This window comes from Equus caballus, chromosome 22 (assembly GCF_041296265.1).
Source record: "Equus caballus isolate H_3958 breed thoroughbred chromosome 22, TB-T2T, whole genome shotgun sequence".
Classification (NCBI taxonomy): Eukaryota; Metazoa; Chordata; class Mammalia; order Perissodactyla; family Equidae; genus Equus; species Equus caballus.
In genome coordinates, this window is record NC_091705.1 from 32,279,861 (window position 1) to 32,292,730 (window position 12,870).

At 38.8% G+C, this 12,870-nt stretch overlaps 1 protein-coding gene across 5 annotated transcripts in view; it reads right to left on the bottom strand.

The window, feature by feature from the left end:
- CHD6 (chromodomain helicase DNA binding protein 6) overlaps window positions 1-12,870 on the bottom strand; it is a 203,209-nt gene that overhangs the window by 98,845 nt on the left and 91,494 nt on the right. For all 5 annotated transcript variants that reach the window (XM_023626581.2, XM_070247062.1, XM_070247063.1 and 2 more), the window contains 3 exons: window positions 2,455-2,517; window positions 1,576-1,634; window positions 813-930 (listed from right to left, as the gene is read on the bottom strand). In XM_023626581.2, coding sequence (XP_023482349.1) covers window positions 813-930; window positions 1,576-1,634; window positions 2,455-2,517 — 240 coding nt within the window. The remainder of the gene's footprint in view (window positions 1-812; window positions 931-1,575; window positions 1,635-2,454; window positions 2,518-12,870) is intronic.

The following is a 12,870-nucleotide window of genomic DNA, read 5'->3' on the forward strand; positions in this document are numbered from 1 at the left end:
ATGTATGACATGTACATACGGGTGCATGTATATAATTAGGATATGTACATATATATGTATATGTACATAATGTATATACATATTTCCTAATTATTTAAGATTCATGGTGTTTTCTAATGTATAGACACTACAGTTGTTTTTTTTTTTTAAAGATTTTATTTTTCCTTTTCTCCCCAAAGCCCCCCAGTACATAGTTGCATATTTTTAGTTGTGAGTCCTTCTAGTTGTGGCATGTGGGATGCCGCTTCAGTGTGGCCTGATGAGCGGTGCCACGTCCGCGCCCAGGATTCAAACTGGCGAAACCCTGGGCCACTGAAGCGGAGTGTGCGAACTTAACCACTCGGCCACGGGGCCAGCCCCATACAGATTTGTTTACTATCCAAATCTATCAATCCTTCCTTTTGCTGTAGGTACCATTCTTAGAAAGTTTATATAAATTTATTTATTTTCTAAGATTTTTGCTTTGTTTTTGTTTTTTACATTCAAACTTTAAGTCTTTTTGGAATAGCCCTTAGTTGAGGAGGGGGAAGAAATGAAAGAATTGCTCTTGCCCTAGTTACTTACAGGTATTCTGACCAAGATGCACATTCTTCTGAGTTGTCAGTTTCCAAGGTTTGATCCTCATACATTGGTGGGTAATCTGTGTTTTTTGGCTTAAATTTGGACTAGCTTTGCTGCACATCAGTGCACACACCTAGCAATTTGACTTGAGAAATAAATCCGCATGGGACTTCAATTTTAAGAAACTTAAACCCCGTATTTAATACTGCAAGGAAAGCAGTGATCAAGTTAGTCAGTAAATATTGCTTCACCTCAGTAAAAATGTGCTTCATCTGGGCTTGTTTATTTCTAAATCGCTTGATCTTCTGTGCGATTCGAGGATCCTTTTCAAGCTCTTCCATTGTGGCCCATTTACAATGTAAGTAGGAACTATCCAAAGACACAAATTATGAGATAAGCACATAACTAGCAAATCATCAAGCTTTAAAATTTTTCAGTAAACAAGGTGACCATTTAACTCAGAAGCAGTGGAGTGGTTGGCAAGCGGGCTTAGAAGAGCTTTGTCCTTAAGGGCAAAAACAGAAGACAAAACAATATAGCAATTCCAAGCAACTGATCACTCTGCAGCTTCTATAGAAACTGGCTCAGAGCACAGGGAGGGCAGGCATATGCAGGCTATCATTAATACATGTTACTGAAAGTGAACAGGTAGCGGACAAAGAAAGAAAAATGCAAGAGGGAGAAAAGGTATAGGCTATAGAGCAGTGGTGCTACACCCTGGTGCAAATGAGAATCGCACAGGGAATTTTTAAAAAACATCAGTCCTTGAGACCTACTCTTACAGTCTGAGTCAACTGGTCTGAGTGAAGCAAGGGCTTCAGTTGTTTTAAAAAACTCTCCAGGTGACTCTACGCGCAGCCAAAGCTGAGCACTACTGCCTCAGGTGAGCTTCAGTCAATCAAGAGCTGTAGGTCATGCCTTAGGGGCCATTCTTGGAAAATATGGAAGATAGTGGTGCGATAAGGGAAAAGAAGTTTTATTCACATAAAATCCAAATACATTAAACAGACGTACAAATTTCTATACTTAACGTAGAATAGCTCCAGGTCGAATGGGGGTTCTCCCGGGTGAACCTGTAACCAACAGCAAGCAGTTACCAGCCCAGATCCCCGTAGATCACCCTTCACATGCCAAAAGAAAACTCTGCCTGGTTTTAGTACAGATTTCTGGAGGATATTTTCACTTCCCCAGGTCTTTTTCTGACAGTTGTGGAGCAGGTTTTCCAAAGGCTGAATACACAGCTAGCTATAGGCTAAAAAATGATCTTCTTGGTGTACTTCCAAGGTCCAATCTGGGACAGCATTCAGCTGATAAACCCAAACTGGCCCAAGGTTCGAGAGCCGTCAGGACCAGAGCCTGGTGCAGCAGTGAAAACATGTATCCCTGGCATCCCCCAACTGTCGCCTCAAAACAACAGGTGTTTACTCTCAAAGTAAGGAAGTTTACTTTCCTAAATACTTAAAGATGGAACTATGCTCTCATTGGCACCAACATACTCTTTCACTCCAGGAACTTTCTCTACAGGATCTCTGGGATGGCCCTGAGATATCTAAAGGAAAAAAAACCCCACAGTGTTTTCATTAGAACTCTTTCCATCTCTTCTTCTTGGCCCTCTGATGACTTTCAATGCGCTACAGCAATGAGGGGATAAATACCTTTGCTAGGATCACAACGGAGAAAAAAATCAGTTTGGGCTATACTGAAATACTTAAGGATTTTATGTCTTAAAATTTTCCATGAGGATAAAAATAAGTGTTGACTAGTCAGACAATGTTCTTGCCTAGCTCTCACTCCAGCCAAGAATGACCATTTCAGGTTCTTTAGCCAACCATCTCTTCACAGACGGTATAATCTGTGCTAGTGATAAAAAAGCCAGAAACATCAGCCACCGACCTCCTGGACAGTCTTAGATGCCAGGATCTTCTCAATGATGTTTGCGTCATCTTCTGGAGGCTCCTGGAGACCAGGGTTAAAAAGAAAGAAAATTACTGGCACCACAGAATCCATGAAATAATTCTATAAGAAATACTACAACAGATATTACTTCATCTGAAAGTTCACTTTGAGTACCGAGGCCTCCCTCCTATCAGCCCACAGAGCGATCAAAAGATCACAAACATTCTAACCTCTGGGCACAACTCTATCACTTTTCCCTCCCACACGAGCAGACAAGTTATTTGCTTTTTAGATTCTTGATTTCAGATTTGCCTTTACCATCACTAAAACTGGTCCCTGAACTTCCTTTCTCTGCAAAGACTGCCTATATGTTGCTGCATAAAATTTTCAGAAGGGCATTATATAAAAGAGTCCGGGGGCCTTAGAATCAGGAGGTCCCAATTCTAAAACCTACCGCTATTGACTTTGGGCAAGTCAATTAACACCTCTTAGTTTCCAAATCTATTAAAATATGAGTTAAAAATACATATCTCACTAGGTTACTAGGAGGATAAAATGGTATATGAAAACACTTTTGGGACAGTAAGCACTATGCAAATGCAACGTATAATTACTCTCTACTAAATTGTACCATCTTTCCCCTCTGTACCTGGAAATGGCTTTTGTTTCACTGATCATCCTTTGAATACAAATCCCAACTGAAAAAAAATTAATTCCTTCTTTCATACTCTAGATACACATCAATATTTCTAGGCTCCCAATCTCCATGAAATCTTTTTCTACAGACTATTAGATAAAAAATAAAAACTGCATTAAAAATGAACAACTTTAAAAAAGATGCACTGAGTCAGAACACTCTTGTGCTTAGCGTTCTTTCTAGGGTTTTATCTGAGCAGGTTTATTTCAGGGGTTTCATCCACACTATATGACCTCTCCAGATCTAGTATTTATCACAATATGAGACTTAGAACAGTACATGAAAAGAACACTCATCACAACACCGTAACTCTCAAAATAACTATTTGGATTCCTGATCAGAACTTCCCAAAAGGATGAAAGATGCTGTGTATCACTGTCACCAGTCTATCCATTCTAGAGTTCAACTGTCCCAAAGCCGTAACATTAAAGAAAATATATTTTCTAAGATCTTCAATCAAGTTTTTCCCAGAAAAGCGACAGTTAAAAAAAAAAAACAAAAAAAACTGGAACATAGATGGTAGAAAAGAAGTATGGAAATCAGCAGGCAGTGACAGATGCTCCCAAAGGTAACAAATATTCATTACATTCCTCTAGACACATGGCATTGCGCTAGCTGCCATGCCGAAGTTAATCCAAAACAACAAGACTCTTTTCCCACTGCTCAAGAAGGCAAGTGAACTGTACCTACCATACAATAGAAGGAAGGGATGGGAATACAGACTAGGCTTTTGATTTTCTGTGTAAGTATTTGTTCTGCTTGATTCCTAAGAAGGACAGAGAAGGAGGCAGTGTATTGTTGATTGCCTATCTCCTCCCATTACAGTGCAAACCTTTGGAAGGCAAGGATCCTTATTTGTTTTATTCACTGATGTAGCTAGATGTCTCGAAAAGGTCAAGCAGTAGTGGATGATCAATAAATATTTGTTGAATGGCAAATAACAAGGAAGAGGAAAAGAGAGAAGGAAAAACCTGAGGAAATAAAGCATCAAACTCGTCAGAGCTGCAGACTGGACACAGTTACTATTCTTCATCTACATCACTTAATTAAAAAGTCCCCTTTCTCCATACATTTGGACCTATCATATACTCTCAGGATGGCTAAGAGCAAAGGACCAAAGCTAGGTATACTTTCTTGAGCAGCAAAGATTACTACCCTGACTCTGTAGCCAACAAACAGAGCTCTGACTATGCCAAGGGGGCAGTGAGCAAAGGAACAGGTGCTGGGTTTAGAGAAAGTAGATTAAAGAACCAAATTCCTTTCTAACTTCCTATTTCATTTCCTTCTTCTACATTATTTATTGGGTGTCTTTTATGTTTATGCACTGGTCTTACAGAAATACATGAGTTATGGTCTTCAACATCAAGGAACTACCAGACATGCTAACATAATGCTTTAAAAGTTATTCAGGTATGGCATACATACAATATGCAGAGATCTCAAGTGTACAACTGATGAATTTTTGTATACACATACACACATTTGTTAAGTACCACCCAGATAAAGTTATATAACATTTCCAACATTCTGGAAGACCCTCGTGCCCCCATCGGAAGTAACTACTACTCAGACTTCTATCACCATTGATTAGTTTTGCCTATTATTAAACTTCACGTAAATGGAATCATATAGTTGTGGTTCATTCTTCTGTATTACTGTGTAGTATTTTGCTATATAAATACACTACCATTTATTTATCCACTCTATTGTTGAGGAATATTTGGGTTGCTTCCAATGTTCATATAAATTTTATGTCTTTTGGTGGACAAATGCACTCATTTAACTTATGTATATGTAGGAGTGGAGTTATGAGGTAAGTGATATGCCCAGTTTTAATGGATATTGTCAAAATTTTTTCCAAAGTGATTGTAACAATTTTTACACCCATCATCAATGTACAGGAGTTTCAGTTGACTTGATATTATTAGTCATTAAAATTTGAGCCATTCTAGTGGATGTGCAGTATTATCTCTTTAATTCACATTTTCCTTACAATTGAGGATGCTGAGCACCTTTTTATACGCTTCTTGGCCATGTAGGTATCCTCTCTGTGAAGCTTCTATTCAAGTCATTTACCTATTTTAAAAATAGTCTTTTTGATTTTAAGAGTTCTTTATATATTTCTGAATAAGAGTCCTCTGTCAGATACAGAGATTACGAACATTTTCTAGCAATGTATGGTTTGCCTTTTCAATCTGTAAATGTGTCTTTTGATGAACAGAAGTTCTAATAATCCACCTTACCAATCTTTTCTCTTCTGTATTTTTGTGTCCTGTTTAAGGAATCTTTGCTGCCATTGACGTCATTCATTAAGCCACATATGTAACTTTAAATTTTCTTGTAACCACAGTGAAAAAGTAAAAATAAACAGATGAAACTGATTTTAATAATATATTTTATTTAAACCAGTATGTTCAAATTATCATTTCAATATGCAATAAATATAAAATTACTAATGAAATATTTTATACTCTTTTTTTCATATTAAGTCTTTAAAAAAATTCAGTGTGTGCTTTACACTTACAGAACATCTCAATTCGGACTAGCCATATCTCTAGTGGCTTAATAGCTACATATGGGTACTGGGAGCCATACTGGGCAAAGTAGCTCTATTTTGGGCCATTGGCCTATTTGTCCTTATGGCACACTACCTTGTCTTCATAATTACAGCTTGATCACAAAGTCTGGATTACAGCAAGTCTTCCAACTTAGTTGTTCTTTTCCCAGATTGCCTTGGCTCTCCTAGCTCTTCTGCATTTCCACCATCAACTTTCACCAAAAAACACCCTACTTAGATTTTGACTGGGACTGAATTACAGACATCTTAACAATATTGAATACATGTATGTCATATATTGCTCCATCTATTTAGGTTTTCTTTAATTTCTTTTAGAAATGTTTTTCACATAGAGGGCTTGTACATCTTTTGAGAGTTATTCCAGGGTATCTAATACTTCGATTCTATTATAAATGGCATTTTACAATTTTCTTTTCCTGATTCCATGTTGCTAGTTTATAAAATAAAATAGATTTTTTTAATATTGTCTTTGTATCCAACAATTTAGCTAAATCCACTTTATCAATTCTGATGGTTTGTCTGTCAATTCCATTGAATTTTCTACACACACAGTCACGTCATCTGCAAATAACGACAGTTTTACTTGTTCCTTTTCAATCTTTAAACTTTTTATTTCTTCTTTTTCCTTACTGCAGTAGCCAGGACCTCAAGTGTATTTCCGAATATAAATGATAATAATGGAATCTTTTTCTTACTCTCAAATTCAGGGAGAAAGCATTCAATATTGTATCATTTAATATAACATTAGCTGTTAGTTTTTATCTAGTGGCTTTTAAGACCTTCTTTCAGTCTTTTGGTTTTCTACCGTTTAAGATATGCCTAGGTATGGTTTTCTTTTTTGCTTGGGGGTTACCTGACATCCAATCTACTGGCTGGTATTTTCCATCAGTTTTAATGGGAATTCTTGGCCATTAATTTTATCTTCAAACACATCTCTGCTCCAATTTCTCCTCCATGTACAGGACTCTAATCAGATATACATCACAACTTTTCACTGCTTCCCTTTTATGCTTTGCTCTGTTCTTTCCATTTGTTTTTCTCTCTGTGCTGCGGTTTAGAAATTTTCTATTGATCTGTCTTCAAAGTCACTGAGCTTATCCTCTGCTCTATCTAATCTGCTTTTAAATTCATCCAGTGTTCTGAATTCGGAACAAACTGAAATTCCCACTTCTAGACTGTTGATTTGATTCTCTTTGCAGATTCAACTCTCTACTGGCATTCTATGCTTTAACACTGATTTTGCCCATCTCTTCCTCTATTTTCTTTAATATGTTAATCATAGGGGCCGGGCCGGTGGCACAGCAGTTAAGTGTGCACGTTCTGCTTTGGCAGCCCGGGGTTCGCTGGTTCAGATCCCAGATGCAGACACGGCACCGCTTGGCAGGCATCCCACATATACAGTAGAGGAGGATGGGGACGGATGTTAGCTCAGGGCCAGTTTTCCTCAGCAAAAAGAGGAGGATTGGCAGCAGTTAGCTCAGGGCTAATCTTCCTCAAAAAACAAAAAATATTCTTTGTAAATTTATCCTTTTTTTTCCTTGCAGTAGGTGTTGGCCTGCTATGACCTACTATATCTTACCTGGAAGTAGAAATCCTCTGACATCAACTCTTATTTCTGGAGTTCCCTAAGGCCTAGTTTTTGGAGTTCCTTCTTTTTTCTATCTATACTCATTCTCCAGGGGATATCATCCAGTCTCATGGTTTTAAATACTGGCTACACTGTGATGCCTGCCAAATTTATATACCCAACTCGGAACCTCTCCCTGATACAGACTCATATACATAATTGTTATTTGCCTCTCCACTTGAATGTCTCAGAGATATTTCACACTTAAAATGTCCACAAATGAAACTCCTGCTCACCTAGCCAACCTCCACCCCAGCCCTTCTACCTACAGTTTTCTCCCATCTGAGTTAAAGAAAACTCTACCCTTCTAGGTGTTCAAACCAAATATCTTGGTGTAATCTTCGCCTCCTCTCTTTTCTTTCCATACACCATATCTGATTAGCCAAGAAATCCTGTTGGCTCTACTTTCAAAATATGTCCAGAAACCAGCCATTTCTTACCACCTCCACTGCTTCTACCCTGGTCTGAACCACCTTCATTTCTCACCCATATTCCCAAATGCCTCCTAACTAGTCTCCCTGCTTCCACTCCTGCCCACAAGCCTATTCTCAATACAACATTCAGAATGCCCCTTTTTATTATGTCACTCTTTTGCTTAAACTGCTTAAAAGAGTTCTCTTTTAACTAAGAGTGAAAAACCAAAGTTCTTCCAAAGGCCTACAAAATCCTACAGGATCTGTACCCAGCCTCCCACTTCCTCTGTTACGTTTCAGGTCCCCCTGTCTGTTCCTCATACAGAGCAGGCATGTTTCTACCTTGGGGACCTGGCATAGGCTATTCCCTCTGCCTGATATGCTCTTCTCCCCTACATGACTCCCTTGTCTTTTTACTTTGTTCCTTTCTTGGCTCAAATGTTAGAGGCCTTTGTAAGGCCAGCACTGACCACCCTATTTAAAACTGCAATTTCCATTCCTGAATTTCATATTGCTCTTATTCCGATTTTTTTTCTTTCCATAGCACTTACCACCATTGACACTACACAACTTTCTTATTTTTAGGTTTATTGCTAGTCTCTCCCTAGTTATTTCTACCTTGGAAGTTTTGAGCTTTAGCCCCTTGGCCTCCCATCCCACATAGGTTCAAAATCTGGCAACTGTCTGGAGGAAGAGATCACTTGTGTGTTTTTTGCAGACCTCCTTTCCACTTGTTGTAGGCTACCTCCCCGAGGGCAGGGATCTTTGTATCTTTTATTCCTTGATGTTTTCTTCAGCACTCTAAACAGTTCTTGGCATGTAGTAGGTGTTCAACAAATATTTCTGAATAAATAATGTTAAGAGATTTTGCAATACTACATGGCAATAGCAATATAAAGCAAGTGCTACGGGAACACAGAACCCAAAGCACTTGGGAAAATTAGGAGAGGCTTTGGAAACGAAGTGATATGTGAGTTAGATCTTTGTTAGCCAGCATTAAACTTTCATAATTGCTAATCACCTTTCCTACTGACTCCCAAGCCTGTAAAGCTGAGACTAGCAAGCAAGCATTCATACATGTATACATATGCTGAAAGGAACAATGGTCTCTTCCTCACTACCACGTTGCTTCAAATATTCTCTTATTCTTACCTACCATGAAGAATAAAAAAAGATGGTTTCTGAAGGTAGGATTTTGATTGCCAGTTCTCAACTAGGACCAAATCGAAGGAAACATTAACACATGGATGAAGAAAGCACAGGACTTTACTCTGACTATCGACAGGAAGAAGGGCTTAAACCCTTCTTCATTATAGACTATTTTCAAGTAAAAACAAAGGAACTTAAAATAAAATTTCAATCTATTTCTTGGCACTGGTTAAAGAATGGGGGGTGAACACTAGTGTGAAAAAAAAACACTAATGGTTATCATCAAAATACTGACAACAGGTTTTTACTCTATCCTAATAAAAGGAAAAGGGAGTAGCATTTCCAAAAGACACATCAAAGTGGAAGGAAACTGGAAAACCAGGATTTCTTTTTCTAAACAGAGATTGTGCATAAGCGTGATCATGTGTGTATAAACACTCAGTGTATACACATACACACAGATATAAACTAAATCTGCTTGCCAAATACACTTCCATAACAACCATCTGTTCTCAATTGCTTGGAATTTTCTCAAATTATCCTTCAAAGACGACCATTTTAATTCATTCACTTTCATGTCAAAGACTCATATAAAATTTTTTTTTCTTAGAGAAAATTTCAAAAATTTTCAACCCAAGTCACACCTAATCTCAACAAACCACCTGATTTGCTTGTATTTAGCTAGCCATAAGGAGAGGCTCCAGTTAAGAAGCAAATCACTCTTCAAGTCACCAAGTATTTACTGAGCACCATGGAGGGCACACAAGTAGCAGCAAACAAGATGCCCAGTCTCAGGGGCTTACACTCAACTCAGGGAAAGCAAAAAGAAACATATTTTTCTTGGAAATGTCCCAAGGTAAATTCTAATTGGTGTGACAGTGACCATAAATTCAACAAGAATACAGAAAGCAAGAACAGCTTGGATGTCACAGAATAGGTGAGGTTTTAGTTGGGCCCTAAAGAATGGCAGCTCATAAGAAGGGAGCAAACAGGAAGGAAGGCCAAAATGAACCCCAAGGATGAAAGAACAAGTCTATGGAAACAGGCTGCATATTTGGAATACTAAGGAACCAGGCTCAGTAGAGCAAAAGCATTATACGGAATGAGGAGCAGAAATAAATGAGGGTGAACAGGTTGTGTGTGGCCACATTTTTTTAAATATCAGGCAGGAGCTTTGCTCTAATATAGGAGTTAAGAAGTAATAACTCCCTTAGATTCTTGAGCAGAACACTGAGAAATGTCCCTAGCATTATGGGAACATTAATCTGGTAATGGATTAGGAAGCACACAGACTTATAGCAGGGAATTACAAAAGTGCATACTGCAGTAAGTTGAACATTGGCCTCAGCACAATGGGTGGCAACAGAAACCAAGAGAAAACAAATACAGAAGACAATCTGAAGAAAGACACGGGCTGGGAAATGATGGTTATAGCCAATGAAGAAATAAGAAAAATCAAAACCATCCACCCAGGCACAGTGGATAGGAGCCTAAGCACTGAACCACACAGCTGGTACAAAGCTAGAGCAACACCAAACAGCAGCAAGTGACCTTTGCCAAGGGGTCTGTCTGCAGACCGGTGTAAGTGCCTACTTGACATGAGAGGGAGACGGATGACAGTGGGAAAAATATACTAACATAAAGAAATGGAGAAAACAAGAGCCTGAGAAAAAGGAAAAATATCTCATTCTTGTTTTTCTAATCCAGGGGTTAAAAATCATACCTGTTTATATAATGAGTTTTAGGAATATTTATTCATTATTCATAATTAAAGAAATATATGATAGGTTCAAGTGAGTGAGCTACTACCTAACATAAAATGCTACCTACATTAGGTGAAAATAATTATGACAAAAAGTAACACTTGTTTTGCAAAAGGCTTACAATCTGATTAAGGGAACAATCGAGAGTGATATTCAGAACAGTATAGTAGAGGCATTGACAAATCAGAATAGTCACGGGCTACGAACAAGTAGTGCAAGGGTTCCAGCTGACTCTTGACTTTGGGAATAAAAATACAACAGTCATAACACCACAAAACAGAGGCTGGAAAGTGCTGTAAGTTTTCATCTGAATAGTTCCTGGGAGTTAATGTAAATTTTACTTTATTGAAACTCTTTCATGACTGATACATAGAAAAAAAAAAAAAAAAGATACAAGCCCTACCCTAAAGTAGCTCATAGTTTAGGAGAAGGAAACAAAAAACTGGCAGGTGTTTAAAGGACAATGACAAGAGTTAAACATATGAGAGTGCTGGGGAGCACAGAGGAGGGGCACTCATCCCCAGCTCGGGGGGAGTAGGGAGCTTCCTAGGGGAGGTAACAACTGAGCTCAGCCTGCCAGGCAGAGGAAAAGGCCAGACAAAGCAAAGTGCTGTCTGCAAACACACAGAGTGAGGCATGGGAGAGCACGATGAGTTGAAGCCTCATACAAATTAAAATCCTTCTGTTCTAAAAGGCAAAATCATACAAACCACACAAATTGTAAGAAGCAAAAATTGAGAGCGCCTTGTAAAAATCCATACATTGTAAATGTACACAACTGTGAAAGTCTGTCCAGGCACCAACATCAGTTTGACAAAGAATAAGAAAGCAAAAAATCAGTCAGGATGGAAACTTATTTCCAGCACCTGCATCCCATAGCCCAGTCAGGGGACTGTCCTCTACACTCCAAAGCAGGGCTGTGTTAATATGCCAGTCTTGAGCTAGAATGAATCATGTGTAAAGATGTTTTTAGCAACTAACCAGTAGGTAACCAACGTTGAGCCTGCACTCTGGGGCTGGGACCCAGGGGCCAGCAGCCACATAACTGGGCTGAGCATGCTGCTAAGATACTGCAGAGAAATGCAGACAGGACTTTTTGGTGCCAACTCCACAACTTCTCTGCCCCAAGCTAAAGCTAGTAAGCAGGCAGACACCCACCCATCCAAAGGGCCTCAGGAGAGGGACATAAGCAAAAACCTCATAACGTTCAACTGATTTTCTGTGCCACTGGGCACTTTGAAGACTGACTGGAATCCTAAACAAGATCCATGGCTTTCAAGCTTTGCATTAGCCCGGGAAATCTTTGTTCAAACCTCCCCAGGAAGCCCAATATGGAAAACAGATGCAACCAGAGCTGTTTTAGTTCTACAGCAGCTGGGGCTCTATGGAGCACTGATTTTGAAACCTGCTCAAATCCCCTCACAGGCTGTCTAGTCTGCCCTGCATGCTGGGCCAGGCCTGTGGCACAGAGGTCAGATCCACACGGTTGCCTTTGTGAACATCAAGGCCAAAACCACACATCAGGTCCTTTTTCTGGCTTAAATTTAGCAACAATTTTTGAGGAATAAGTAATGCAAATTCAGATTCTATCTTATGTTTTATCATATATAAACTCTCTTTGCTGACCCTTAAAAGGATAAGAGCCTTGTTAAGATACATAAAATTTCCTGAATTTTTTCTGTCAGATCAGCTAATGCTACCCTTCAGCCACCATAGGAGAAGTCATAACAACAACTGAAATATGGTTAACGACTTAGGCTCAATGGCTACTAGGAGAAAATACAATCCTTTATAGTGTTTTAACTACCAAACCAACCATAAAATCTCCAAGGAAGGAAAACCCATTATAAAGCAATATAATCCTATCAACCTCATAGTAGTCTTGCAAGGGCTGTTCTTAACTATTTGCTTGAAAAGTACTGCAATGACAACACATCATATTATTATTCCTATTAAGTGTTATATTCATTAGCTGGATAACCTTTGGCAGAGAGACATGAAATCAACTCTGACATGCTAGTCACCGATCAACTGCTGCTATGACCTGGATCATTCTGTGCCTGTTTCTTGATTGTTCAAATAGGGACAATGCCTCCTGCTCCCAGCTACTCTCCATGCAAACACAAAGCAAAAAGATTATGTGACATTATGTGAAAATGCTTTAAGTTGGAGGCAAGGTGGTTTAA